Genomic DNA, 27,342 nt, shown 5'->3' on the forward strand with positions numbered 1-27,342 from the left:
GCTTTCTGGGAACGGGGTACGTGTAAAGTAAATGGAATTGATACCTTCCTAAAACAAAGTGGGAGAAGTATGATGCTGTTTGTGCTTGTAAAGATGTACAGCCTCCGAAACCCAAAGGGGCAGCTCTGCTCTGTCCTGTAGGGTCGCAGTGAGTTGGCACTGAATCTTTGGCAGTGGGTTTGGTGCCTATTTTCCTTTGTCTTAATTATTATCTAGGCTGTAACTTTTGCTTGAGCAGAAGAGATCACCAGGTCTTTTCTCCTGCAGAGCTGAACCACCAACATTTTGGTTAGCAGCCAAGCACCTGACTCATTGGGACCCGTGCACAGTGGAATGAAAATCTGTTCAGTTCAGTTTGATCCCTTTGATCACACACCTGTGATCTATGGAACTTTTACCAGCTGGATTTTGGAAGGAGATCAGCAGGTTTTTCTTCCTACTAAGTCCACCTTAGTATGAAAACTCCAGATTCCTTTTCTTTAAAAATGTTTACTAGAAGTACACCCCTATTTAATTATAAATTATTCTAATATTACAAATAGAAATTTGTACAGAAAATTCTCACTTCAACACTTTATACACTTAATACACACTTAATAGTTTTTGAAAATCAATGTCAATTCCTATTGATGCTCTCAAGATGTTCGGTCTCAACTCTAAAACTTTTCTTTGTATTGCTCAGTTTCCCACGGCATTCTCTCCTTTTTAGACTTTTGGTTGGCAACTGAGTGTTGAACTATTTGCACTACCCAGGGACTCTTCTGTAATACAAGCATCACATAGTCAAGTCTGCCTTAGTATAAAATCAGGAGCTCCATGTCTGACATGCCCTGGATTAATAGAAGCGTAGTCTTCACATATTTAAATGACTTCATAATGGGATCTTCTCCACACCTCAGTTATGGTGATTGTACCTTCTTTCAAGTGGCAATCTCAGCTTTTGCCTGGCATCTGTAACTGTTGCCCTTTTCCAAGGTGTGGGGAGGGAGTGGCCGTGTACTACCCCTGGGAATTTTCTTCTGATGGACTGACTTGGCAACCTGGCTTTTACCTGGTACCTGAATTACAGACAGCCAAAGGTCTGTTTCCTGGTGCCAGAATTACAGGCAGCCAAAGGTCTATTTCCTGGTGCCAGAATTACAGACAGCCAAAGGTCTCTTTTGTTCATCTTGATAGTGACAGGAGTGTTGGTATTTATTTTTATTTTTGAGTGTTGGTATTTTTGTTTGCCTTGGAGGCTGAATACTTTCTCAGGGTTTGTGAGAGAGAAATGTACTTTTTCCTCTGAGAGCTGCCAGTTGCACTTTATTTTGAATGGAGGGAATTTACCTGTTGCACAGGTAAATGCCACCATGGGCCTGGTTTTCCTGTATTTTCTTTATGGCATATTTGGTTGGTAGCTGAAGTCTGCCTGAGAGGACCTGTCATCAGGGTCACCCAAAGTAAACAGGTTTCAGTGGAGCTTCCAGACTAAGAATGGACTACAAAGCAGGAATTGGCTGTTTATTTCTGAGGGATTCGCCTCTGAAAGCCTTTTGGATTGCAGTGGACCATTATCAGGACTGTTGAGTTAGTTAAAATTTATTGTGCCAACCTGGACGATAAACACATGTGGTGTTAATTGAAGGGCAGAGGGATAAATGGCTCAGCGAGCCTCACCTTTCCAGTTCTCTGGTCTCTTGCTTTGTGATAGTTGCACCAGGCTGCAGCTGCCTTAGCCAGTTCCCTGCTTCAGCTGGCAAGGCTCCCTTCCTGCAAGTCATACCCAAGGAGAAGCCACATGGACCTACCCAGATGCAGCCCTGGGTGCTGGAGCAGCCGTGTGGAGACCCCTTCAGCGCTGAGATTTTTACACACTCACTGACTCATCTTTCCTCCTGCAGTCAGTGTCACAGTGTGTATTTTGTGAGATGCAGGAGGGCTTTGTGGATTGGTGTCGGACATATGGGTTAGTGTTGGACTTGTGGGCTTGGGCAGTACTGGGTTGGAATGTTTTCTTGATGTGCACCATGCATAATTTTATTCCAGGAAGACTCAAAGTGCGGGGAAGTGAATGATGTGGGCGATCAAAATTCTCTCAATTTACTGATGTGGACTAGAAGGTTCTTACCGTGTGTGTGTGTGTGTGTGTGTGTGTATGTGTGAAACTATATATATATAATCTTAAATCATTTTATTGGGGGATCGTATAATTCTTATCACAATCCATCCATCCATTCATCTTTCCATTGTGTCAAGCACATCTGTACATTTGTTGCCATTATCATTCTCAAAACCTTTGCTTTCTACTTGAGCCTTTGACATCAGCTCCTCATTCCCCCCCCCTCCTGTGTGAAACTATTGCCACTGGATCTCTTCAAAATGTTGACATACTCCACACAGAGAAGTCATTTTTGACTTGAGCAGACCACGTGGCCAAGGGAAGAAAACATCCCTATTGGTCATATAAGTGTGATGCGTATAACAGATTTTTGGGTGACCTAGGGAAAAGCACACCGTGTGTGTGTGTGTGTGTGTGTGTGTGTTAGACCAGCTTGACTAGAGAAACAAATTCATAGACCCTTATATGTGTATGAGAAAGAGCATACTTTATATAAAAGAGCAATTTTATATTGAGAAAACATCTCAGCCCAGCCAAGATCAAGTCCATAATTCCAATATTAGCCCATAAGTTCTATATTAGCCCATTAATTCCTATTTGGACTCACGCAGCACATACAATGGATGCCAAATGCCGGAAGATCACAGATCAGTGGGTGAAAAGTCTGCTGGCAGCATCTCGGTGCTGGTGTGGCTCTCCATGCGACTCCTCCAGCGCCAGGGCTCTGGTTGCCATCAGCATGGCTCCATGTGACTTGTCACAGGCTGGGGAAGCAGAGGGACAGAGTGTCCCAGAATCCTCATGAGAAGGCCACGCCCACACAGAGGTATCATAGTATATGATCTGATTGAGAAGCTAGGCTCTCCCCATTCACTCATAATAGCCTCAAGTTGACAGGTAACTGCCTCACTGTGTGTGTCCTAGGGATTTTTTCTTCCTTTGTGTGCAAGTTTGACATCTTGTTCTTCCCTAGTATCTGAGCGTGTTGGGATATAAAGAAACTTGGGTCAGGTAAAATTGTTTTACTTGTTATCAAAGGATGATAAAGTCTGGAAAAGGGTCGCGGCTTTAGGAAGGTTGAGAAGCACTGTACTATACAGCCAGCTGGCAATAGTCCTAGATTAACTAGTATCCCAGCAGTCCTAACGCACTGCCATCAAATCAACTCTGACTCTCAGAGCTTCTGTTCCTATGTAAGGCTTCAAAGGATGTAAACCTTTCCGGAGAAGATAGTTTCATCATTTTCCCTTGAATGGCTAGTAGGTGTGAACCATCAAACTTGAGGTTAGCAGCTCATATATAACCCATTACACACACCTCCAAGGTGCCGGTGAAAAAGAAACCCGAATCACTGTTGTTGAGTCCATTACAACTCACAGTGACACATGCGGCAGTGCAGGTCTTCCCCGGGGGTTTCTGAGACGGTAACTTTTATTAGCAGTAGAAAGCCTCATCTTTCTCCTATGGAGGAGCCGATGGTTTTGAACTGCTACCCAGGCAACTAGCAGCCCAACTCATGTTAATTTTTTTTAAAGGACTCAAAACTCCTGCCATAGAGTAGAATCTGACTCATAGCGAGCCCTTGTGGCCTAGTGGGTTACTCACTGGGCTACTAACTGCAAAGTTGGTGGTTTGAAACCACCAGCTGCTCCATGGGAGGAAGAGGAGGCTTTCTATTTTGGTAAAGAGTTACAGTCTTGGAAACCCACTGGGGCACTTTGACCCTGTTCTATAGGGTAGGGAAAAAAGGCTCGAGGATGCTCATTTGAAAATGGACGAGGGTATGTGAACTGAGGCATACTTGGATATGTACATCTACTTCTCAATTACTGCCTTGCTTAGGTTCCAAAGCTCAGGCTGTTGTGCAAAAATAAAAATCATATTATATAAGAGTCGGGTGTGCCTGCTCTTTGATGCTGGTGTCTCCTCAGGCTACTCACGGGTAGCCTGTGCTGTATTGTGGGGTGTGTTGGGGGTATGATAGCCTCCTTAGCCACCAGGCCTTCCCCATCACTGTGGCTTCCGTGGAAGTGGGGTATGGTGGCAATGATACTTGGGTGTTGCCTGCCACCCCCAGAGAATCAGGGGTGCAGTATTACCTGGCCACACTCCAGCTCTTTCTTTGGACCCGCACGACTCACCTTACCACCTTTGTGCGCTGCTGGCCCTGAAACGGACTCTATAGGACAGAGTGGAACTGACCCTGTAGGTTTCTGAGACGACATCTTTATGGGAGTAGAAAATCTCATCTTTCTCTCATGGAACACCTAATGATTTTAAACTGCTGACTGTGGGGTCAGCAGCCCAGCATGCAGCTCACTATGCCACCAGCTGTCATTGGTAAAGAAGAGTCAGTGAAAAAGAGGAACACTCCCGTCTAGCCAAATTGACACTGTGGCTATAAGAATAGACTCAGACATGTCGATAATTGTGAGGATAATGCAGGACCAGGAAGTGTTTTATTCTGTTCTGCTTGTGGCCACTCTGAGTTGGAACTTCTTGATGGCACCTAACAATAACAACAACCACAACATCAATTGTAAAAACCAATATACTAGTAAGATCTAAGTTATTAAATCATGATGCCTACATCACACAACTGTAAGGAGATGCTTCACACATTGTAATAAATTAAGTAGACTTAATATCTCCAGAAGTCAATGAAAGGTAATTTATTCTGGAAAAGGATGTTCTCTTTTGTTCTATGTCAATCATAAGGAGTTTCTTAAAAGTAGAAAATATTTCTAAATAACTTATGCCATATATTATAAGGAATGCATTTTATGTAAGGGAAAGAGGTAATTTTGTCTTGAGGTTAAGCTAGCAGTTCCAAAATGAGAAAAATAAACAGGACAAGCTTAGAGAAAAATAGAATAGAAAGGCTAGCCAACAATTGCTGCAGTACTGCTGCCATGGCTTCCAACCTTGTGGCAACATGTTACCTCAGCACAGCAACATTACAGGTGAGAGTTTTGTTTTTGAAATTAGTGCTAGCAAAATAGACCAGTACTCAAAGTGACCACCGATTTCACAGACTGTTGTTAATGAGTTCAAACCAAACAGGGCCTGCTACACCCATTGATATTGGCCATGTATTTCGTTGGGGCTCTACTGGGAAAATCTGATACCTTCTTGGATTTGGCAAATTCTATTTTGAGATGTTATATGCACTACAAAGTAATCAATTCATCAACTTCACAATAAATATTGGATTCAACTTCAAAATGCAAAAGAGCTCAAGACTTACTGAGGTTAACCTCCAGATAGTCTGTAGAGACAAAGTTGAACGAGAACAGTGTAGGAATGTTGACCAACCACTTCAGATCCTACTTCTGACACCAGAAAAATGAAAAAGCCTAAGTGTGCAGAGCAATACCAGAGATTAGTATAACAGAATATATTTGCTGTGAGTAGATATGACTTGAATCACATAGTGTCAACTTGAAGGTGTCATGGGCTCTGACAAAGGAGCGTGAAAACAGGTGATCTAAACAGGCTCTGGGCAAGGTAGTTTCCTGATGGTCTTAGTAATTTTCCAAAGAAGCATAACACCTAAGGTGAAACAACCTCTACTAGGCTGCTTACTGGGCTTTTGTTTGCCTTGAAGGTGACTTTAGGTCAACAGTTGCTTAAAGTCTCAAAGTTCAAAATGACACCTCAGGGTAAACGACCTGAGTGTAGCACCTCAGCTCCATGGACCCGGAAATTTAGAGTTCCAGAAAATTAAAATGCTTTGTGTGGATATGTATTCTCATTTCCCTTGGGTATATACCTAGTAGTGGAATTGCTGGGTCATATTGTAAATATGTTGACTTTTTGAGGGGTTTCTACCCTGTTTTCCAAAGTTGCTGCACTAGCAATGCATGATAGTTCCATTTTCTGCACATTCTCATCAAAACATTTCTTTAAACTTAGTATAGTCATCCTAGTGAGTATGAAAAAGTATCTCATTGTAGCTTTGACTTGCATTTCTCTACTGACTAATGGTGTCAAAGATCTTTTATTTTTTTAAAATAGTGTTTTTGTACTTCATCCATATATATAATTTAATGGTTCAATCATATCCAGAAGAGTTGTACAATCATTACCAAGATCAATTTTAGAACATTTTCTTCTTCCTTTTACTCATTGTTATTCATGAAATATACTTTTTAATTGTGGCAAAATTTACCCAACAAAACATTCTGCAATTTAACAATTTCTACATGTTTAATCAATATTCTTCATTTTGTGCAACCATTATTGATATCCCTCTGCAAATTTTCTACCACCGTGAACATAAATTGCATGTCCCCCTAGGCAGAAACTCTTCTTCCTTCACCCATGGTAACCATTGTTCAAGTTTGGTTTTCTTTTCCTTTTTTTAAAGTAGTTTTTTGATATAATATTCACGTATCATACACATACATAATTAAATCTGTTTTTAAAAGAGTTGTATATACATCATCACAATCAGTTCTAATGCTCCCTCCCCTCTCCCACAATCATTGTTCCCTCCCCTCTCCCACAATCATTGTTCCCTCCCCTCTCCCACAATCATTGTTCCCTCCCCTCTCCCACAATCATTGTTCCCTCCCCTCTCCCACAATCATTGTTCCCTCCCCTCTCCCACAATCATTGTTCCCTCCCCTCTCCCACAATCATTGTTCCCTCCCCTCTCCCACAATCATTGCTCCCTCCCCTCTCCCACAATCATTGCTCCCTCCCCTCTCCCACAATCATTGTTCCCTCCCCTCTCCCACAATCATTGCTCCCTCCCCTCTCCCACAATCATTGCTCCCTCCCCTCTCCCACAATCATTGCTCCCTCCCCTCTCCCACAATCATTGTTCCCTCCCCTCTCCCACAATCATTGTTCCCTCCCCTCTCCCACAATCATTGCTCCCTCCCCTCTCCCACAATCATTGTTCCCTCCCCTCTCCCACAATCATTGTTCCCTCCCCTCTCCCACAATCATTGTTCCCTCCCCTCTCCCACAATCATTGCTCCCTCCCCTCTCCCACAATCATTGTTCCCTCCCCTCTCCCACAATCATTGTTCCCTCCCCTCTCCCACAATCATTGTTCCCTCCCCTCTCCCACAATCATTGCTCCCTCCCCTCTCCCACAATCATTGCTCCCTCCCCTCTCCCACAATCATTGCTCCCTCTCCTCTCCCACAATCATTGCTCCCTCCCCTCTCCCACAATCATTGTTCCCTCTCCCCCTCTTCACCCTCTGTTCCAATAAACCATTGCATCAGCTATTGTCTCTATGCATCCACTCCTTCTATGCCTCACAAATTGGGAAACCTAACAGAACAATAAAGACACAAAACAAAACAGAACTAACAAAATAATAATAATAATATAAAGATAAAAATAGAATAATAATAAACAAAGGTCACCATCATATTACAAAAGCCAGAGAAGAAATTTTATGAAACAATCAAGAAATATGTGAACCTAGAGAAAATTCAGGTTGGGTTAAGAGGGAGGTCAACTGATCAAGTATCATATTATCCCATGATTGGTCCACCATAATCAAGTAAAACTTTTTGAGTCCCCTCCCTGGGGCTCCAGGAGATCTACCTGAAGCTTAATCTGACTAGATACTCTGCAGATGGGATTTTAGGCTCCTACTGCCCTTCCTAGCCTTCTAAAAATTGGGTGTTCACATTTAAACTCTGATACTTTTCCCTTTGTCACGTTTGCATTTTGTTATCATCATCTTTGAATCACACAGGCTGGTGTGCTTCTTCCTTGTGGACGTAGTTGACGCCTCACTCAGATGGCTGCTCCTTTTAATACAAGTCTTTAAGGCCCCAGCCACTATTCCAATTGATAGCAGGGCACCATCTGCTCTCTTCACCACACTTTGCTGTGTCACCCTTACCTTCAGAGATCTTTTCATAAAGGTGAGTATTGAGCAGGTCCATATTATCAGAACTAACTGTTTGTGGATTGTGGTTAGAATTAAGTGGAAGCCTAGAAACCATCTGCTTGTCCCAGGGTTTTGAATGGCTTTGGTTAACTTTGGTGGTCATATTATGACAAAAACCCAAACCAACAAGAAGAACAAGCACAGCAACCAACAACCAGACACAAACAACCCCAAAGAAACAGAAAGTATTCTTAATCATCTCCCTGGGGTATGAAGCAATGGTATTGATAACATGAAAATTTATCCAATGACAAAGAATTGAAGGTACTTTGATATGAGGAGTTTATGCCAGTACAGTCCAATTTTAAACCGCAATCCATGAATTGTTGCTTTGTACAGATTGATTTCCTAACTGATTCAGCTCTGTTTACATTGATCATGAGGGTTAGTGCTAGGGGCAATTTCCCTGTACTATTTCTTACAAGAGCAGATCCATGCTGTGTTAGTCTGGGTACTTTAGAGAAACAAATCCACAGAAACTCATATAAGAGAGAGTTTTATATAAAGGGAAAGTGCACATCAAGAAAACATCCCAAACTAGTGCTGCCCAATCCCACAAGTTCAACATTAACCCATATGTCCGACACCAATCCATAAAGTCCTCCTCCATCTCACAAAACATACAATGACACCGACTGCAGGAGGAAAGCTGAATCAGTGAACATGTAAGCATCTCAGTGCTGAAAGGGGTCTCCACACGGCTGCTCCTGCACCCAGGGCTGCATCGGGGTATTTAATTTTGATCCAGGTCCTGAGGTTTTCATCTGAAACATGCACACATTAACCTTTACACACCAGTTTTTATGTACTTTCTAGGGGATTATGCAATGTGAGGACATGGTATATGGCAAATATTTTGTGTGCTTGACTGCTATTGAGTCGATTTCCTCCAGGACAGCGTAAAATTGCCCCTGTGAGTTTCTGAGACTGGAAATCTTTTTGAGAATGGAAAGCCTTGTTTTTCTGCAACAGAGTGGCTGGTGGTTTTGAGATACTGACCTTTTGGGTAGCAGTTCAAGATATAACCACTCTACCACCATCAGCACCTCCTTCCTAGCTGCCCTGCTTTGGATAAAATGTGTTTACATAAGCAAAACACTTATGAAGTTCTCAGTATAGCGCTAAACTGTTATTTGTACTATTTTTATTGAACGGATCAGTGGTTAGGTTGGTCTTTGAATATGAAAACATCTTCCTTCTTTCTGGGAAGAACAGATATACTCCCCTGGCCTTTTAAAGGGCAAAAAAATTCCCTGTCTCCATCTTTTCTTTTACTTCTTCATTCCCACTTGCTTTATCTTTTCTAATAATTTCAATTTATTTTGTATTGCTCATTTGTTTACATTTACAGAAATCTCTTAGAAATCACTTTAAATAAACTGGATTAAAATGATAAAAAAATTAAAGGGCAAAGAGGTTTTGGTAAATCGAATCTAGTAATCTTCTCAGAAAAGAGAATTTTCTTCCAGAATAGATTTGTTTGTTCAGGTCCATCCTTGGACAATTAATCCTCTTTAACCTTTGTCTCCACTATTAGTCTCCCCTTTAGAATAATGTAAGAAAAGAAAACAAACCAGGTACCCTAAGCCTTTGTCCTTACCTGGCCTTCTGACAGGGGCAGTTTTGCTGTTTGATCCAAAGGTCAAGCAAGTAGATATTGTTGGTTTGGAGAGGATTGTCCTGAATCTGACAATTTTAAATCCTCTTAATATGAGCTAGAGTTTATATAACAGGCCTCAAAAGGATAATCAGGAGGGAGTTCTGACCCGATGTAGGAACCTGATAGATGGAATTTTTATTTACCAAGGAACTCAGGGGCCAGTCACAGGCTCAAGTCTGTGTCTCCCATGCTCCTCACTCTCACTGTCCTGAAGGAAACCACATTCCTGAGAAAGCACTTAAAGCAGACTGATTTCCACATTGTCTTTTGCTGGCTCGGAGCCTGAGGTGAGGAAATACTGAGTGTGTGGAGTGTGCGGAAGAGAAGCTCCGGCCTTGACCCTGAGGGAACCCAGCAAAGTCCTTCTCTGCGGGATCTCCGAGAGCCCAGCCCCCTTTCACTGTAGGGACAGCTGTTGTCAGGGCTGGCCGCAGAGCTGCTGCGAGACACCGAGATGCGTTATTTTGTCCCCTGTGCTTTCTGACCGATAGACAGGAATACTTTTTGCACCTGGGCTTGCAACCAGAGAGGGCTAAGACAATCTATGAGCATTTGAGGGAAAACATTATTTTTTAAGGCTGTTTTTACTTCATTTGTTTATTTAATTCCTCTTTTATAAATACCTTTTGGGTCACTTCAAGGTCTCTTCCTTATGGATAGAATATATTTCTTCTCCGTTTACCAAGTTAAAAGAAATCAAATCCAGAAGAGACATCTTAAGAGTCATAAGACTGTAGAGATGGAAGCTTATTCTGTAATTTCACTCCTCAGCGAGGGAGAGAGGCAGGGGGCGGCAGCAGTGCTTTCCTTACGGAATTGCACCGAAGGTTCAGCTAACTTCTAGAAACAACATCGGGACTTTAAAAATCAGGTGTAACAGCATGGAGAAGAAATTAGAAAATTTGGGGGGAGGAGACGAGCCAGTCAGGATGCAGTGTAGCAATGATGAAACATATAACTTTCCTCTAGTTCCTAAATGTTTCCTCCCTACCCACTATCATGATCCCAATTCTACCTTATAAATCCAGCTGGAGCAGAGAATGTACACTGGTAGAGATAGGAACTGGAAACACAGGGAATCCAGAACAGATGATCCCTTCAGGACCAGTGGTGAGAGTGGCCATACCGGAAGGGTGGAGGGAGGGTGGGGTAGAGAGGGAGAACAGATAACAATGACCTACATATAACCTCCTCCCTGGGGGACGGACAACAAAAAAGTGGGTAAAGGGAGACATCGAACAGTGTAAGATAGGATAAAATAATAATTTATAAATTGTCAGGAGTTCATGAGGTAGGGGGAGCGGGGAGGGTGGGAGAAAACTAGCTGATGCCAGGGGCTTACGTGGAGAGCATATGTTTTGAGAATGATGAGGGTAATGAATGTACAAATGTGCTTTATACAATTGATGTATGTGTGGATTGTGATAAGAGTTGTAGGAGCCCCCAATAAAATGATTTTTTTAAAATCAGGAAACAAAAAGAAATTAGAAAATTTTATTCCAGCAAATGATAAACCAGACTAGGAAGAAAGGCCTCTGATTTCAACTTCTGAAACAAGAGCCAGTGAAAACCCTCTGAATGTATCATGGTCCAAGACTGCCATGACCCTGGGCCAGAGTCAACAGCAGGCAACAGTCGCCACCCTCTCTTTCATAGACAGAGCTGCTGAGGCTCACCTTGAGTCTCCCTCTTCCTACGTTGTTGGCTGGTGTGGTCCGGCCAGTTCTGCCTTAGCGCAACCCTACGTACAATAGAAGGAGCTCTGTCAGGTGCTGTGCCATCTTCACATTTGTTCCATGGGAACCCATCGTTGCAGCCACTTGGTCAATCCATCTGGTAAAGAGTCTTCCTCTTTTCCAGTGACCTACTTTACCAGGCCCGATGTCTTTTTCCAATGTCTGTTCTCTCCTGATAACATATCTAAAGTATGTTTGATGTGGAATCTCACCATCCTCGCCAGTAAGGTACATTCTGGCTGTATATCCCCCCTAGATGTGTTGGTTCTTCTGATCGCCCATGGTACTTCCAATATTTTTTGCCAGCACCATAATTCAAATGTATCAGTTCTTCACTAGTCTTCCTTATTCGTTTCTAGCATAAGTAAATATTTACATGTATTTTTGGAAGAGTACAGAACAAACTATATCAGAGATTGGCTTTGGAGAGGGAAATTGGTTGGCAGGAAAACAAGGGTAAGAGGCAGATTTAATGTTTCCTTATATCAATTTTTGTAGGTTTGGGATTTAGTACTATTTGTAGCATTGGCTATCTTGAAAAAAACAGTCATCAGGACCTGGCTTACCAGGTCTCAGGAGTACAGACCAAGATTATGAGCAAGAACTAATTACAGTATTATATTGAAATAACATGGCAATTGGGTACATATTTGCAAAGGGTTAACAGGAAGTGATTACAATTAGCTTTTTTATTTTTTTAAGTGAACTGCCTATTTCTAGGTATAGCTAAGAGTGCTGATGATCCTTTATATCTGGAAATTACTGTAACAACCTGTGAGGTCATTCACCTTGAGAAAAGGACATCATGTTTGGTAGAGTGTCAGCATCAAAGACCCTCGGTGAGATGGATTGACGAAGTGGGTGCAGCAATGGGCTCAGACAGATCAATTGTGAGGAGGGCTGAGGACCAGGCAGTGTTTCATGCTGTTGTACATAGGGTAAGGCTGAGTCAGAGCCAACCCCACGGCAGCTAGCAAGAACAACGACCCCTTTCAGATTCTCTTTCTTACATCCTCTCTTGTTCCCATCTTCATCCCTCTCTTACCTTGTCCTGATTTGTACCATTGTCCAGTGATCTTAAATTCCATGCCCTCTGACCCACCCCAAACTTCTATTCCCTCCATGAAGAATTCTGAAGACCTACGTATTCTGAGGCATGGTAGGCAAAGCTCAGTTTAATAGGGAAATCTATGGAATGTGGTCCTGCGATTTCCACTCGAAGGTGTCAAATACTATATTAATCTGTGTTCCCATCTACCTTCTACCATCCATCTATCATCTTGTACCATCCTGGTTTGTCTGTAGCAATGTTAATACAACTATGCTTTCAAATACCAAGAGGATCACCATTGTGGACAAATCTCACCGGAGCTTTCAGACTGAGAGAGAATAGAAAGATAGGTTTGCCAAGCGACTGGTGGTTTCGAGTTGCTAACCTTTTGGATTGCATCCTAACTCATAAGCACAATGCTACCAGGGCTCCTCTGGTTTGTCACTTCACCTAAATTTGGCTATTGAGTATGAGCCACCGGATGTTTTGTTCTGAACACTTATCTAATGAGCTTGCCAGGGAGACCCCATGGATGGGATGTTGGAGAGGACACAGCTAGCTACAAGGTAGAAAACGAGTAGTAGTTATGTGCTTGCCTGAGTTCCACATGGTCAGCAGTTTGAAACCACCAGAGGCTCCACAGGAGAAAGACTGGGCTTTCTACTCCTGTAAATATTTCCTGTCTCAGAAACCCACAAGTGGTTACCATGAGTCAACATTGACTCTGGCAGTGAGTTTGGTTTTGGTGAATTGGAAACATTTGTAAATGAGAGCTGCTGTTCTTTGCCCGCGGCATTGAGAAAAGGAGATGGGGGTTGCGGAAAGAAAGCTTCTCATTTCTTGTTATGCCATAGGCTTTCTGTGTATAGCTTTGGAGGGGAACTATATCCGTGGGTTCCCAAGTTCTATTTTAAATTGGTTCATTTTGTTGCTCTTTCAGTAATCATTGGGTTGGGCCCCGGGGCAACAGTGTTGACTGGCACGGGGTTGGTAGAATCTTGAGAAGAGAGGCAGGGGTGGGGGAAAGTGGATTGGAAAAAGTAATTAATTTGTGGTATGTGAGGCCTTGTGAGTAGGGAGATTTGGAGGTCAAGAGGTATTTTCCTATGGAAAACAAAACAAACACACATAAAATGAATTTTCCGATATACCAACCTAAAGCTAATTTTACCTTTGACATTGTGAATGATAATAATAACAGCTCATTGTCATTGAGCCATAATAAGTCCCACGCAGACTTTTCGTCTTTAGTTTGTCTAATACTTGCGATGACCCTGTGAGGTAATGCTATTAGTGTTTCAGTTGTAGAACACTTGCCTTCCACAAAGGAGACCAGTGTCCAATTCCTGCACTTCATTTGTAGTCTTCTCTCATCTGTCAGTGATGACTTACAGGTTGCAATGAGGCTAGATAGGTTTGAGTAGAGCTTTCAGACTAGGAAGAACCATCCGCCTATCTAATTACAAAAACCAGCCAAATTCCTAGTGGCGCACAGTGGTCTGATGCCACTGATCATGGAGAGGGCACAGAACTGGACAGCCTTTCCTTTGTTGTGCATGGGGTCGCCAGGACAGGGCAACTCAATGGCTACTGACAACAACATGCGCTGGTAGTTAAGTACACTGCTGTCATCGAGGGGGGAAAGAAAACTGAAAATCTCTTTAAAGTAAAAACAAAGAGTTCATTACAGTGAAGTAGTGTTTATTAAATTGAGGAATCAACAAAATCAGCTCCTAACAATGTGCTCTGGAGAACAACGGAGATACGAAGCTTTACTAAATCAGAACTACCGGGGTGTATTTGTAGATTTGGGGTATATTTATTGTTAATATTTACAAAGATTCAGGGGCTTGAGTTTTATAACCATCTCTTGAGTTCCTTTCCTTGACCAGGATGACTCTGGATGACAACATGTTGCTCATTTTGAATTTCATGGAATATTAAAAACTATAGATACAGAGTGTTGTAAAAGGGGTTCAGGGACATTTTTTTAAAAGTAGTTTTATTGGCCTATAGTACACTGACATAATTGAATCATTGATTCATATTCAAAAGAGTGGTGCAAACATCACCAATTAATTTAGAACATGGCCTCCTCTGTGGTTTGCTCCCCATTTCCCCCCACCTCCTGCCCTGCCATGTCCCTAGGTAATTAGTAATCCAGTTATAATCCCTATAGATCTATCTATCCTGGATTTCATATGCAGAAAATGATACAAAACACAAACAGGAAGCAAACAAGCAAAATAAACCCCAAATAGTGACTCGATAAAATATAGAAAAATCTCAGTCTACAGGAAAGCAGGAGCTATTAAAAATGAAAATAGCTTTAAAATGGGTCAAGAGGGAAATCAAATGATAAATTGTTATACTTTAACTTAACTACCTCTGCCATAATTGACTTTACAATGTCTAGAAATGTTTTCTGAGAAACACTAAAATCACCTGTTTCCAACACTTTAGACCATTGAAGCCAGAAGTGGGAAACATCTGGCCTTTTAGCATCTAAGATCCTTGAAATCACCAGCTGACATCATAACATCACCCATCTCACCACCGAGCAGCAACTCCAGACATCACACTCTCAAAGCCAAAGTTTGCCATTGAGTCAATCCGACTCACGGTGACAGTATAGGACGGGGCAGACCTGCCCCTGTGTGTTTCTGAGATTGTAGCTATTTGCGGGAATAGAAAATCCCATGTTTCTCCCCTAGATCTGTTGATAGTTTAGAACTGCTGACCTTGTGATTAGCAACCCAACATATAACTACTAAGTCACCAGTGCACCTTAGCTATAACATTACCAAAAACTAAACTAAACTAAACTAAAAACACATTCATTGCCTTAGAGTTGATATTGACTCATAGTGACCATATAGAACAGAGTAGAACAATCCCTGTGAATTTCTGAGATTATAACTGATTAGGAGTAGAAAGCCCAGTATATCTCTCTTGGAGCTGCTGGAAGTTTCGAACAGCTGACCCTGTGGTTTACTGCCCAACTGGTAGCCACCATGCCACCAGGGCTTCTAGCTAGCACCTTAGAGGTGAGTGGAATGAATGTTTGGCCAACATGGCCCATGAATGATGTTATAAATATCCAAATGGCCCATGGCAGAAAAAGGGCCCTCACCCCAGAACTCAACCAAAGGAGCAGTACTGGGGTTAGATCTGCATTGTCCTGGTGGAGTCTGTTACCACACAAAAGCTAAGAGCTTGTTGAAAGACTACAATTATCACAAGTAGAAATGCTAAATATTTTTATGTTTAAAGAGATAAAAAAGGTCTTAATTCAGAAAAGCTTTAAGCAGGTCTCTAACATTAGTGTGTTCTAACTGTGAATGCATCTCTATGAAACAAAACCAAAACTTGTTTCTTTAACATCTTATATGAGTGAGAAAAACCACAGTTTTCCCTAGAATTGCTTACTTCTTGGTCAAAGGTACAGAGAAAATTGTACAGAAGTAACAGGCTGATTTTATGACAGAAAAATACAAGATGGAATCATTGATGACTAGGAGACATTTGGATCAGACCTTAAAAATGTTGGTCAAGTCAAAAGTCTTAGTTAGGAATTCCAGGCAGAAGTGGAATAGTTCACTGTGGGACTACTAAATTTGCAGGTCAGGTAGCTGGGATATGAGACCAGGTTTCATAGCACCCCTGGGTTCTTTTGCCAGTTCTCCCACAGAGAATGCAGATGTGTTTGTAAAGTGCGCGGTCCCTTTTCACAGCACCCTCCTGTATTTTACATCCCTTGTCAGTGTGGTGGAAACTTGCCAGTGTCGGGACGTGGTGCAGGACAGTCTACATCTTATAGGCCTCCCATGGATGCCTGCATGGACTCTAGGGGAGCCTGGACATTGGAAGCCATGGTGCCCTGTGGAGTAGAGTTCCCATTGGTGGTAATCCCTAGCCACCAAGGCCCAGCTCCCTCCACTGGTGGCTGTACCGAAAAATAATTCCAGCTAGTTGGAGAGAGATCCAGCACCAGGGAAAGAGAGGAACTGTTAGAATCTGCAATGCATCAGGTTCCAGGTGGTTGATAGAATTGTTCCTATTTTGTTTTGAGAAAGGAGACACAAAACTCCTCACCCTGCCACAGGAAATGGAAACAGGCATTTCTGGGTTTCTTGGGGACTTCCTTTCCAGTCTAGATAACCCTCCGATCAGAAGCCCCTCTTCCCTGGGACATCCATTATAATGGCCCATTTATACCCTAGGACCATGTGTAAATGGTTAATTTTGACTTGTGCAGGAATCCAGTTATAAGCACAATAGTGGAAAGACTGTACTTTCCCTACATGATACACAGGATCAATAAGGGACTTTGGTAGTTTCATTATATCCTTCTCTTACCCCAACAATGATAACCTCTGGAATCTGTTCCCTTCACCTCAGAAACCTACGACCTCCTTTAACTTACCAAGTAAAATTGCGTCTCCCATATCCCTCTTCTTCAACTCATTAAAAACGAATGGCTTCCTATGGTTAATTCCACCACTTGCAACCTACTCCTGAGAACCTGACCCTAGTCATCCTACTAACACTCTCTCCTCATCTACACACAATACTTTTTCCAATACCTATCAGTCCTCCCCTAACCCAAAGAGCAAGCCACTGCCCCACTACACATACCAGAAGATTATGCTTCACCTAGAGCTGACCAAAGATGTGACGCAAGCAACAGCCATCACCAGCAGCTACCATAGAAAATCTAGAGAAACAAAAGTCAATCACTGAGGATGATACAAACCCAACAGTTTACACAGAAGAAGCAGCCCTTGAAATGCCAGTGAAAGAATGTTGAGAATATTACTGAGCATTGTATAGGAAATTAGAGCATCAATCCTGAAAACAAATGAAAAAAACAGAGCTAGTAGGATCCTCACACTGAAGGGAAGTTCAGGAGTTAAGGAATAATATAGCATAAATAGATAAAGAGGTGAATGATATCAACAATAGAATAGAATAGAAGATTGTAAAACCCAATAGAGTGGAAGAAATGGAAAACAGCATCTGTGATCTCAAATATAACCAAGCAGAATTCAGCAAACGAGATAATCAGTCAATCAGAAAAGCAAAACAATCTGAAGCAAGCCTAAGGAGGATGTGGGATTCCTTTAAGTGATACAATATTTGAATTGTTGGGGTCCCTGAACAGGAAGACATAAATAAATAGTAAAGTAATTCTTGAAAGAAAATTTCCCCGGTATCACAAAGGAGGAGACAATAACTATTCAAGAAGCAGAGAGAACACCAATTAGATTACACACTCCTTACCCTACCCCCCAGGAAAAGCCCCCCAAATACCATGAAGACATATAGTAGTTAAATAATCCAATTTTGGAAGAGCAGAGAATTATGAGAACAGCTAGAGAGAAGGAAGCAGTCACATATAAAGGTAAACAGATAAGGAAAATTTAGACCTCTCCACAGAGACCACACAGAAAAGAAGACACTGGCGCAATGTGCTCTGAAAGTTGAAAGACAACAACTGCAATAGAAGAGTCCTGCATCCAACAAAGCTCTCCATCAATTTTGAAGGAGATATTAAAGTTTTCTCTAATAAAGAAACATTTAGAGAATTCAAGAAAACAAAACCAGCATTACAAAAAACACTTTCCAATTCTTTATGGGCAGAAAACCAACAACCAGAACATTCAAACATGAGACTACCACAGGGTATAACACCACCAAGAAACCAACACACTGAAAATAGTACCCCAAACATTACCGATCTGGTGGAGAGAGAAACACAAGAATGAACTCCTCACACATACACATCACCCTATAAAAGGGGAAGAGAGGAAAATATCAAGCACAAATAGGGTGGCAGCTTGGATTAGACAAGAAAATCTATCAATCTGCTGCCTTTAAGAGACACGGAGACAAACATAGACTGAGAGTCAAAGGATAGTGAAAACTTCACCAAGGAAATGTCAAAAACAACAAAAAGGCAGGGGTGTCAATACTAATGTGACATAACAAGAGATAAGAATGGGCTTTATTACATAATGCTCAAGGGATCAGTAGACCAAGAACACATAAACGTAATAAACATATCTACGCTCAACGAAAAGACTCTCAAAATTCATTAATAAAATTCTCAAAGAGATGAAAAGAGAAATCACAGATCAACAATTATAGTTGAATATATGAGCTATCAGAATTAACACAGGAAACACACTCTGTGCATGATAAAATAGATGAATGGGACCTATTAAAAATAAAACACTTGTGTACATCAACAGTTTTTAATAATAGAGTAAACACAGAGCCCACATACTGGGAAAAGATATTTAGTAACAACATAACAAAGGTGTAATTACTAAGATATACAGAATTTTACAAGCTTACAACAAGGAAAAAAACCAACACCCGCCCCCCCCCCCAAAAAAACCACCCCAAATAGCTCTCTGGGAAGATGGGTAAAAGACCTGAAGAGATGATTCACAAAGGATGACACTCTAGTGGCTAATAAGCACATGAGAAAATGCTCCAGGTCATTAGATATCCAGGAAACGCAAGTCAAAATAACAACGAGTTACCACTTAACACCAATGACTGTAGCTCAAGTAAAAAAAAACCGAGAACAACAAATTTTGGAGAGGCTGTGTTGAAATATGAATTCTTACCCACTGCTGTTTGACTTGTAAATACATACAGTCACTGTGGAAGGTGATATGGCAATACCTAAAACAGACAGCAATTTACTACCATTACTGGGCATATACCACAAAGAACTAAGAAACAAATCATGAACATATGCTTGCTTCCTCACAATCACTGCAGCACGGGTCATAATATTAATAAGCTGGAAACAGCCAATTTTCCATCAGTAGAAGAGTGGATTAAAAAAGACCTCTCTGGTACACAATGGAATACTATGCATCCCTAAAAAAGTGATGAAACCATGAAACACCTCAACTTGAAGAGGGATCTGGAAGACATTTTGCTGAATGAAGTTAGTTTATCACAAATGGACAACTACTGTGAGTCCACAGCAGTAGGAACAAACAACAGAATGGGACAAACTCTAGCTTGCAAGCCGTCCAGTCTTCTAGCTGGGGACCAGAGAGCCTGGTAAAGAGCTGGATCATTGCTAGTGAGGCACACATCATCCGCTCCAGGTTAGTTGGCTGGAGAGCACCTCATGACGGCTGGGATCAAATGGTCAGGGGACAAGGGGGATACTGCCTGCTGAGTGGTAGCCATGTGTATCTGGGGTGAGGTCTATAGGAGAGGTAGGTGGCCCTGTCAGAGGGATGAGGCTTACTGATGGGACGGGCAGCACAGGAGAGGGAAGAGGAAATGGTCAAGCTTGCGCAAACATAGGTACATGTTTGTTGAGGGGAAGAGAGGAAGGGCTGACCGCCAGGTGAGGGGGAAGAAAGATCAAGGACGCCCTGAGAAGGGTCTTTAGTGGCGTGCAGCATTAGGGCAGTGTTGACCTAGAGTGTCTAGGGTGTCCCAGGAACCCAGACCGGGTGCCGTGGAATGTCGAGAAACTGAATTCTGGATCTTTGGGATGCACGTCATGCTCTGAGGCTGCATTGGAGAGACCCCATGTGACACTGGTGCACTGGACACTACCAGCCAACTTGTAACCTGAGGACTTAAGACAGAGAACACACCGTGTCTGAGGAACCAGAGGCTGCTGCACGTAGTGTTGTTGGTAGTAGAACAAGCTCTTGTTACATCGATGCCCTGTGTGCTCCATTAAGATTCCTTTATTCTGGCAATCCTGTGATGGCCATTCTCTTATATTCTGTTTATTATTTTTTATATTAGGGTGTATCTCAGAGGTATATCACCATTGGGGATCACCCCTTTGAAGCTGTATTATTATTTTTGGTAACGAAACCCAGGGACGGGGAGCCCACAGGGAAAGAAAATCTAACAAGGGTTTTTGGGAAGGGGCGTATAGAGCGGTGGGGAAAATAAGAGGAAGATGGTGTCAAGAAGTCCAGGAAAGAAAAGTATGTTTGGAGACTGATTATGGAAGCAATTGTACAATTGTGTTTGCCATGATTGAATTATAGAATCATATGACATATGTCTTAACTCCAAAGTTACAGCAAATTAAAAAAACAAACAAACAAACGGAGATCCAGGAATGAGTTTGGGGCTCACATTAAAGCCTAGCTCCAACTTAAGAATAATCAATTCTTACCTCCTGGCCCTGCTCCCCTTCATGAAAGGATCACTGAAGGTAAGTGTACTATAGCAAAGTGTGGTGAAGAAAGCAGATGGGCCCGGCTATCAACTGGAACAGTGTCTGGGGTCTTAAAGGCTTGTATTCAAACAAGCAGCCATCCAAGCGAGGGGTCAACTAAGTCTGCATGGAAGAAGCACACCACCTTGTGTGATCCAAAGATGACAATTGCATGATTCAAAGATGGTGAGGAGAAAAACATCCGAGCAAAAGTTATGAACACCCAATTTGTGGGAGCCCCAACCCATCTGCAGAGTGTCTAGTCAGACTGAGTCACTGGCAGATCTGCTTTTGTCACAAGCAAGAGTCTTGAACAGCCTTACAATCAGGGAGAGACCATTGTCATCTTGATTATGCTGGATCAAACTCCACACTTGGCCAGCTGACTACCCTGTAGATGCTACCTGAATTTGTTCTGGGTGCAAGTATCTCTTAGTGGTTCCATGACAGAAATTTCTTCCCTGGCTTTTTGAATGTGAATGGGGGTCTTTACCTTCTTAAGTTATTTGTATTTTTCTTTTGGAACTATTATGATTTTACCCTTACCACCTTAGTGAGATTTTGTTTTTGTTTTCTGTTGGGTCTCCTAGCTGTGAAGCACAAGTGGAGTGGATGTATAATGATAACTCATAGAAGGGGATATTGGGAATATAGGGCTGGGGTGGGGGTGATAGGGAGGGAAAGGGAATTTTGGGAGGAAATAATGAAGGCAGGAGTGGGGAGAGAACACTAGAATGGATTGTGGTTACATAACTGGTTTTAAAGGTGATTTAACCATGGGGGTTGGGGGGATGCTCTAAAATTGATGTGGTAATGATTGGATGATTGAACTCTTGAATTGTATGATATGTAAGCTCTGTGCCAATAAAACTGTTGGAGAAAAAAAAAGAGTTAAAGTCTTGGAAACTCATAGGGGCAGTTCTACCCTGTCCTATAGAGTCACTATGAGTTGGCATCGACTTAGTCAATGGTAGTGAGTTTGGAGTTGGAGGTATATTAAAAAATTTCTGTTTAAACAACAACAAATGTCTTAATTCTAAGAATGCTCTTCCTCACTGTTCAGAAGTGCTTCTGCAAAGAGTCATGCAGCTATCTTTTAAAAAGGAGGGAGTAGTTAAACATTGCTTGCGTCATTCATGCCTATATACCCATTGTCACCAAGTGGATTACCATTTCTAGCAATCCAGTAGGTTTTCCACGGCGATAAATACTGACGGAGTAGACTGCTTTGTCTTGCTCCTGTAGAGCATCTCATGGGTTCAAACTGCAAACCTTTTGGTTAGCAGCCAAACTCCTGAACACTATGCCGCCTAAGCTCCTCATTTGTGCACCTAGATTTTTCAATGAAAGACCCTTTGTGGAGCTGTGTTTAATTGTGAATCAGTGCATATAAGTTTAATGAAATTAATTTCATATCTGTTTCCTCCTTTAAGTTCCTTGAGAGCAGATACCTTATCTTCCTTATAAATGAATTTGTGGTATGTACCCTGAAGATGGTTCCTAGGTATCTGTTGAGTGAGTTAGTAGATTACTCTTTGACAATGCTGACTCTTGGAGGACATACTAACTTCCTAGTGCTTTCCAAAAATAAGGTGCATAATAAATGGTAGGAGAATGGATGTATGAATGGAACGATAAAAGTATTTGAATAGTAGCAGGATTGGCTTACCAATTATAAAAGACGGTGTCATTTCTTTTTTTAAAACAATTTATTAGGGGCTCATACAACTCTTATCACAGTCCATACGTATACACACATCAATTGTATAAAGCACATCTGTACATTCTTTTCCCTAATCATTTTCTTTTTTTTTCATCCTCTTTTCTTTTTTTACATTTTATTAGGGACTCATACAACTCTTATCACAATCCATACATATACATACATCAATTGTATAAAGGACATCCATATTGTATAAAGCACATCCATGGTGTCATTTCTTGTAGTAAATGAATTCTAAAAGTCCACTGTCTAGTTCATTCTAAATTCTGTGACTCTGGATTTTTCTAATTTTATATGCTTTTAGAATACCACCGATTTAATAAATGTTTCAAATACAAATTGAAGTTTGACTCTTATAAAAAGTTTAAGTATAAATAAAACCATACAAAAGGGTCAAGTGGGTAGAATAATTTACAGTGACTGACTTAGGTCCATCTAGAAAGTTTTCCTTGTTTGTAGATGACAGCTTTAAGTACACAAGAACCAATCCGTCAATTGCTTTTTGTTTGTTTTGTTTTGATTCTGTACAAGCTTTAGCTTCTGACTAAGGACTCTTCTGTAGGAGGATTCTTGCCTTCCGTGTGAGAGACCCAGGTTCCATTGTTGGAAAGTGCACCTCGTGTGGAGACACCACCCACCTGTCATCGGAAGCTTACATTCTGCGATGATGCCAAACAACTTTCTGTGGGGCTTCCAGACAGGAAACAAATAGCCAAAGAAAGTCCCATATATCAGAATCATCCAATCTGCAACTGGTCATGGGGATGGAACAGAGCTGGCGGCATATTGTTGAGCAAGGGCTCAGGGGTTGCTCTGATAGCAGCTAACAATTCAATAGTGAACAGATTTATGTTTAGTGTTGATGAATAGCAAACTCAATCCACCAAAGTTTAATATGTAAGGGATTTCACTGTACGCAGCCTTATTGGTGGACCTTATCTGTGGACCTGAGGAACGGGCAATAATGGATGTATAACATGTCTTCAGCTCCAGTACTTCATTACCAGTGGCGCCCTGGGAATAAGTGTGAGCGTAAGGTTTCAATTCCATTGCACTAAGGAGGAGTTTGAAATAGCTCCATTGTAGATTCTATATCTCACTTTCATCTCTGCTCTTATGTACAAGGTTGGCAGTTCAAAACCACTCCATGAGAAAAAGATGAGGCTTTCTACTCCTGTAAAGACTTACTGTCTGAGAAACCCACAGGGGAAGTTACGCCTGCCCTATAGGGTTGTTATGAGGATTCAGCTGATGGCAGTGGGTTTGGTTTGGTTATATCATGCACATACAATGCGAAATTACTTACAACCACACTTAGATTCTTTTATCCTGTAGAGTCGGGCATTTTTATTGTAAGAGAAGGAGTGGCCATTAATTGCTTTGGTAAAATTGTGGCTCCTGGGTCGTCAGCTTGTAAATTTGTAGTAGGCATACAGGAGCTGAAAGAGTGTTGTCAACGGGAGAGATTTTGTTAGGAGGCGGAGAGAGGACCGGTGTACCCCTGGAATTTCTGCTGCTGTTAGCCTCTGACGTATAGTGACCCTGTGCACAATAGACCGAAACATGCCTAGATCTGCGCCAGCTTCCCAATTGTTGCTATGTTTGAGTTCACTGCTGCACTGTGTCAATCCGCTCGTGGAGGGACTTCTTTTTTGCTGATCCTCTACTTTAGGAAGCATGATGCCCTTCTCCAGGAACTCCTGAGCACACATCCAAAGTACTCGAGATACAATCCCTCCATCCTTACTTTCAAGGAGCACTCTGCCTGTCTTTCAAGACAGAGTTGGCATTAGGGACAGTCATAGAGTGTGTAATATGCAGCAATACGGCCGTTGCGAGCTATGCTTACAGAACACGCATGGACTCCTGCTGGGGCTGTGTCTCTCCAACTTCCTACGGAGTTCTAGCGAAGTGGGATTTCAGGAGTATACATTTTGAAATTTGAGGATGATGATATTCACTCAAGATTATGGTGTAAGATATCAAAGTAATGCTTTGCAAATCTAAGGGAGTATACCAGTTGTATCTTTAGCTCCTTGCTAGCATATGTCATAGAGGAATTTTAACATTTTCAATGAAATTATAGACCAACTAATTTTGTGAATATGCTTAAGTTCATAGTTGGCTAATTGTACCTATTTTTAATAGAAACCTGTAAATGTTAAGCTTGCTAAGATTGACCTTGAGGCTTTAATTAGTGCCTGTGATGTTCAACTACATCTTCCCTATCTGAGTCATTGTGGTTATATGGTCTTTTCACTTACAGAATATTAAATTGATGGCATTTTCTGTTCAGTCGCAGAAATCTTGGATTGAAGGAGTATTTGACAAGAGAGAATGCAATACAGTCATACCCAGCTCAAAAGACCCTCACAGGTACAATTTTTAATTAAAAAGAACTCTAAAAATAAATAGAATTCCATGAGAGACTGTGAAACCTAGTTAGAGATATGACTATTTAGCAGGTTTGATATTAGCTATTTTAAAAAGTATTCATTTATCTTCAATCTCTTTTTTCTCTTTATAAAAGCAATACTTTGTCATGGTAGAAAATTTGCTAAAAACAGGGACCTTGTCAAATTGCACTTCACTTCAACCTCAGTCCACAGCAGCATCTTCCACACTTGAGAAATATCTGTTGAATGAATTAATAAAGAGGAAAACAGTCAGCTATAATTGATGGAAGTGCTCTTAACATTCTGGTGGATTCTATTTCATTCTTTTCTCTTTGATTTACTTATTCTTCTTGATGAAGGTAAAATAACAGGAAAATATCTATTGCTACATACTTCCGGTAAGGTTGGGGTAAATAAATTTCCTGAGAGTTGACAATTATTGTGATTGTTTCTTACCCACAAATAAATTGCTGATATGATGGTTCTTTGGGGGTATTTCAGGCCACTGTACGGAGACTATGCAAACAACGGGTTTTAGTTCCATGCTCCTCCACAGATTTTCATAATAGCCAATGGTCAGCAGCCTGGAATGACTTGGGGCTGAGTCGTCTAAGTTCTTGACAACCCTTTGGAAGCTCTACTCCAAAGAGCAGTCAATGAAAGAGAGGACGAAAGGGCTATGGAAAATTCCCCAGAGCAATCATGTCCATGGAATTAAGATTGGGTGGCTTTACCCTTGCTCAATAAATAAATAAAATGAAAAGGCAATATTTTAATTAGGGGCATCACTCTATTTTTATATTTATTGAGCATTAGCCTTTGTATTCATTTGAGGTTTAAAAAGTACACCCTTATGATTATAAAGGGTAACTTGGTGGGGTTTGTGCAATTCTAGTCCTTGAGGGTGATTCAAACGCAAAGGTCTTTCCCTCTGTTAAATATTTTCTAGTCCCTCCCTTCTTGAATTACCTATGCTTTGTGAGTCTCGTGTTAGGAAATTCTCATTTTATGTGCTTACAGTATGCATATAGAAAGCCAGGGTAACCTTGTTTTTCCCCCTTAAACTTTTATGACACTTTGGAATGCGATGGTGGGTGCAATGGAAAGCAGATTTGAGTTCACATAGCTCCCGCAGTCTGTAAATGGAGCATGATCCTCACACAACTACCTTGAAACTGATGATAAAGAAAAGCTTCAGGTTATTGGCCCACAGACTCAAAGAGAATATTAATCATCACAGTGCCCGGAATGGCCAAAGAAACATTGCATTTTATGAGGGAAAAAGTCCCCAATTTTTTGGAGGTTATTTTTAAAGTTAATGGACATTTATGGTCATTCTTCCGAAGTCATTTTTCATTCCCTTAGATCCTCTCAGGATTCTCAAAAGTGTAACTTTCATGTAATTTTATTCATTATATTGCACAAAGGAGATAACATTTATTTTTTATTAATTCTTAACTGATTCTTTTGTAGCTTCTAACCAGACACAAATCTGATGGGCTCAATTACATATTTCTTCTTTTTCTCATTTTCAACTTGTTAAAATGAAACTTTTGGATTTCAGATTCCTGAAAAGCAGGGAAAGGAAGATATGAGAAGCCTAAATAGTAGTTTCTGAATAATTTGGAGTAACCTTAAGTGATTACTTTTTCTTCTACTATATTAATTACTTATCTTTTATTCTATCAGAGTTAGTTGTTGAAACGTCTTTATACCTAAGATATAATCTAGGATCTAGCATTACCCCATTACCCCCTAAATTCAGAAGTTTCTTCTGAATCATTAAAAAATAGATTGTTAAGGATAATACTTATAATTGTACTAACTTCTCCTTGTATTGGTAGTATTTTATGATTTAAAAATTGCTTTTATTTTACAATTTCTTACTTGAGTTTCAGCAATCATCATAATTTACTAGTAATAATTAAGCTAGCATTATTATACACAGTGCACAATACCTTACACATATTATCGCAGGTAATCCTTCGGGTAACTTTATGCACCAGAAATTATTATTCTGTCTTAAATGTAACAGCAAATGCTTACAGAAATTGTTATATTAATAATGAGATTGAAATTGAGGCACTGCGGTTCCAAAGCCCAAGTTCCCTTCATACAGATCCTTGTTGTGAGGTACTGCGCAGGGGGTTCTGACTCATCGGGACCCATGTATAACAGAGTGAAGCACTGCTGGTCCTGTGATATCGTCACAATTATTCTTCTGTTTGAGCCTATTGTGCAGCCACTGGGTCAATCCATCTCATCCTAGCATGTATGATATCCTTTGCCCGGGCCTGGTACCTCCTGCTAGTGTGCCAAAGTATGCAAGAAGGTGTCTCATCTTTCTCTCTCCTAAGTAGCATTCTGGCTATATTTTTAACATACATTTGTTTATTCTTTGGGCAGGTCATGGTATATTTAATATTTTTCAGTGGTATTATAATTTAGAAGCGTCAGCAGCTGCCATGTAATTATGTTTGGAAAATGACATATTTGGGAAATTATATATGAGTATTTACCAAATATTGATTTCTAGA

At 41.1% G+C, this 27,342-nt stretch overlaps 1 protein-coding gene across 2 annotated transcripts in view; it reads left to right on the plus strand.

Annotated features, from left to right (window-relative positions):
• The window catches only part of TRPM6 (transient receptor potential cation channel subfamily M member 6), a 206,374-nt gene that overhangs the window by 37,275 nt on the left and 141,757 nt on the right, over nucleotides 1-27,342 (plus strand). The window contains exon 2 of one of the 2 annotated variants that reach the window (XM_075560536.1): nucleotides 24,706-24,785. In XM_075560536.1, coding sequence (XP_075416651.1) covers nucleotides 24,706-24,785 — 80 coding nt within the window. Of the gene's footprint in view, nucleotides 1-24,687; nucleotides 24,786-27,342 lie in introns of those variants that run through there. The other variant, XM_075560537.1, reaches the window with a different exon arrangement.

This window comes from Tenrec ecaudatus, chromosome 10 (genome assembly GCF_050624435.1).
Source record: "Tenrec ecaudatus isolate mTenEca1 chromosome 10, mTenEca1.hap1, whole genome shotgun sequence".
Taxonomy (NCBI): domain Eukaryota; kingdom Metazoa; phylum Chordata; class Mammalia; order Afrosoricida; family Tenrecidae; genus Tenrec; species Tenrec ecaudatus.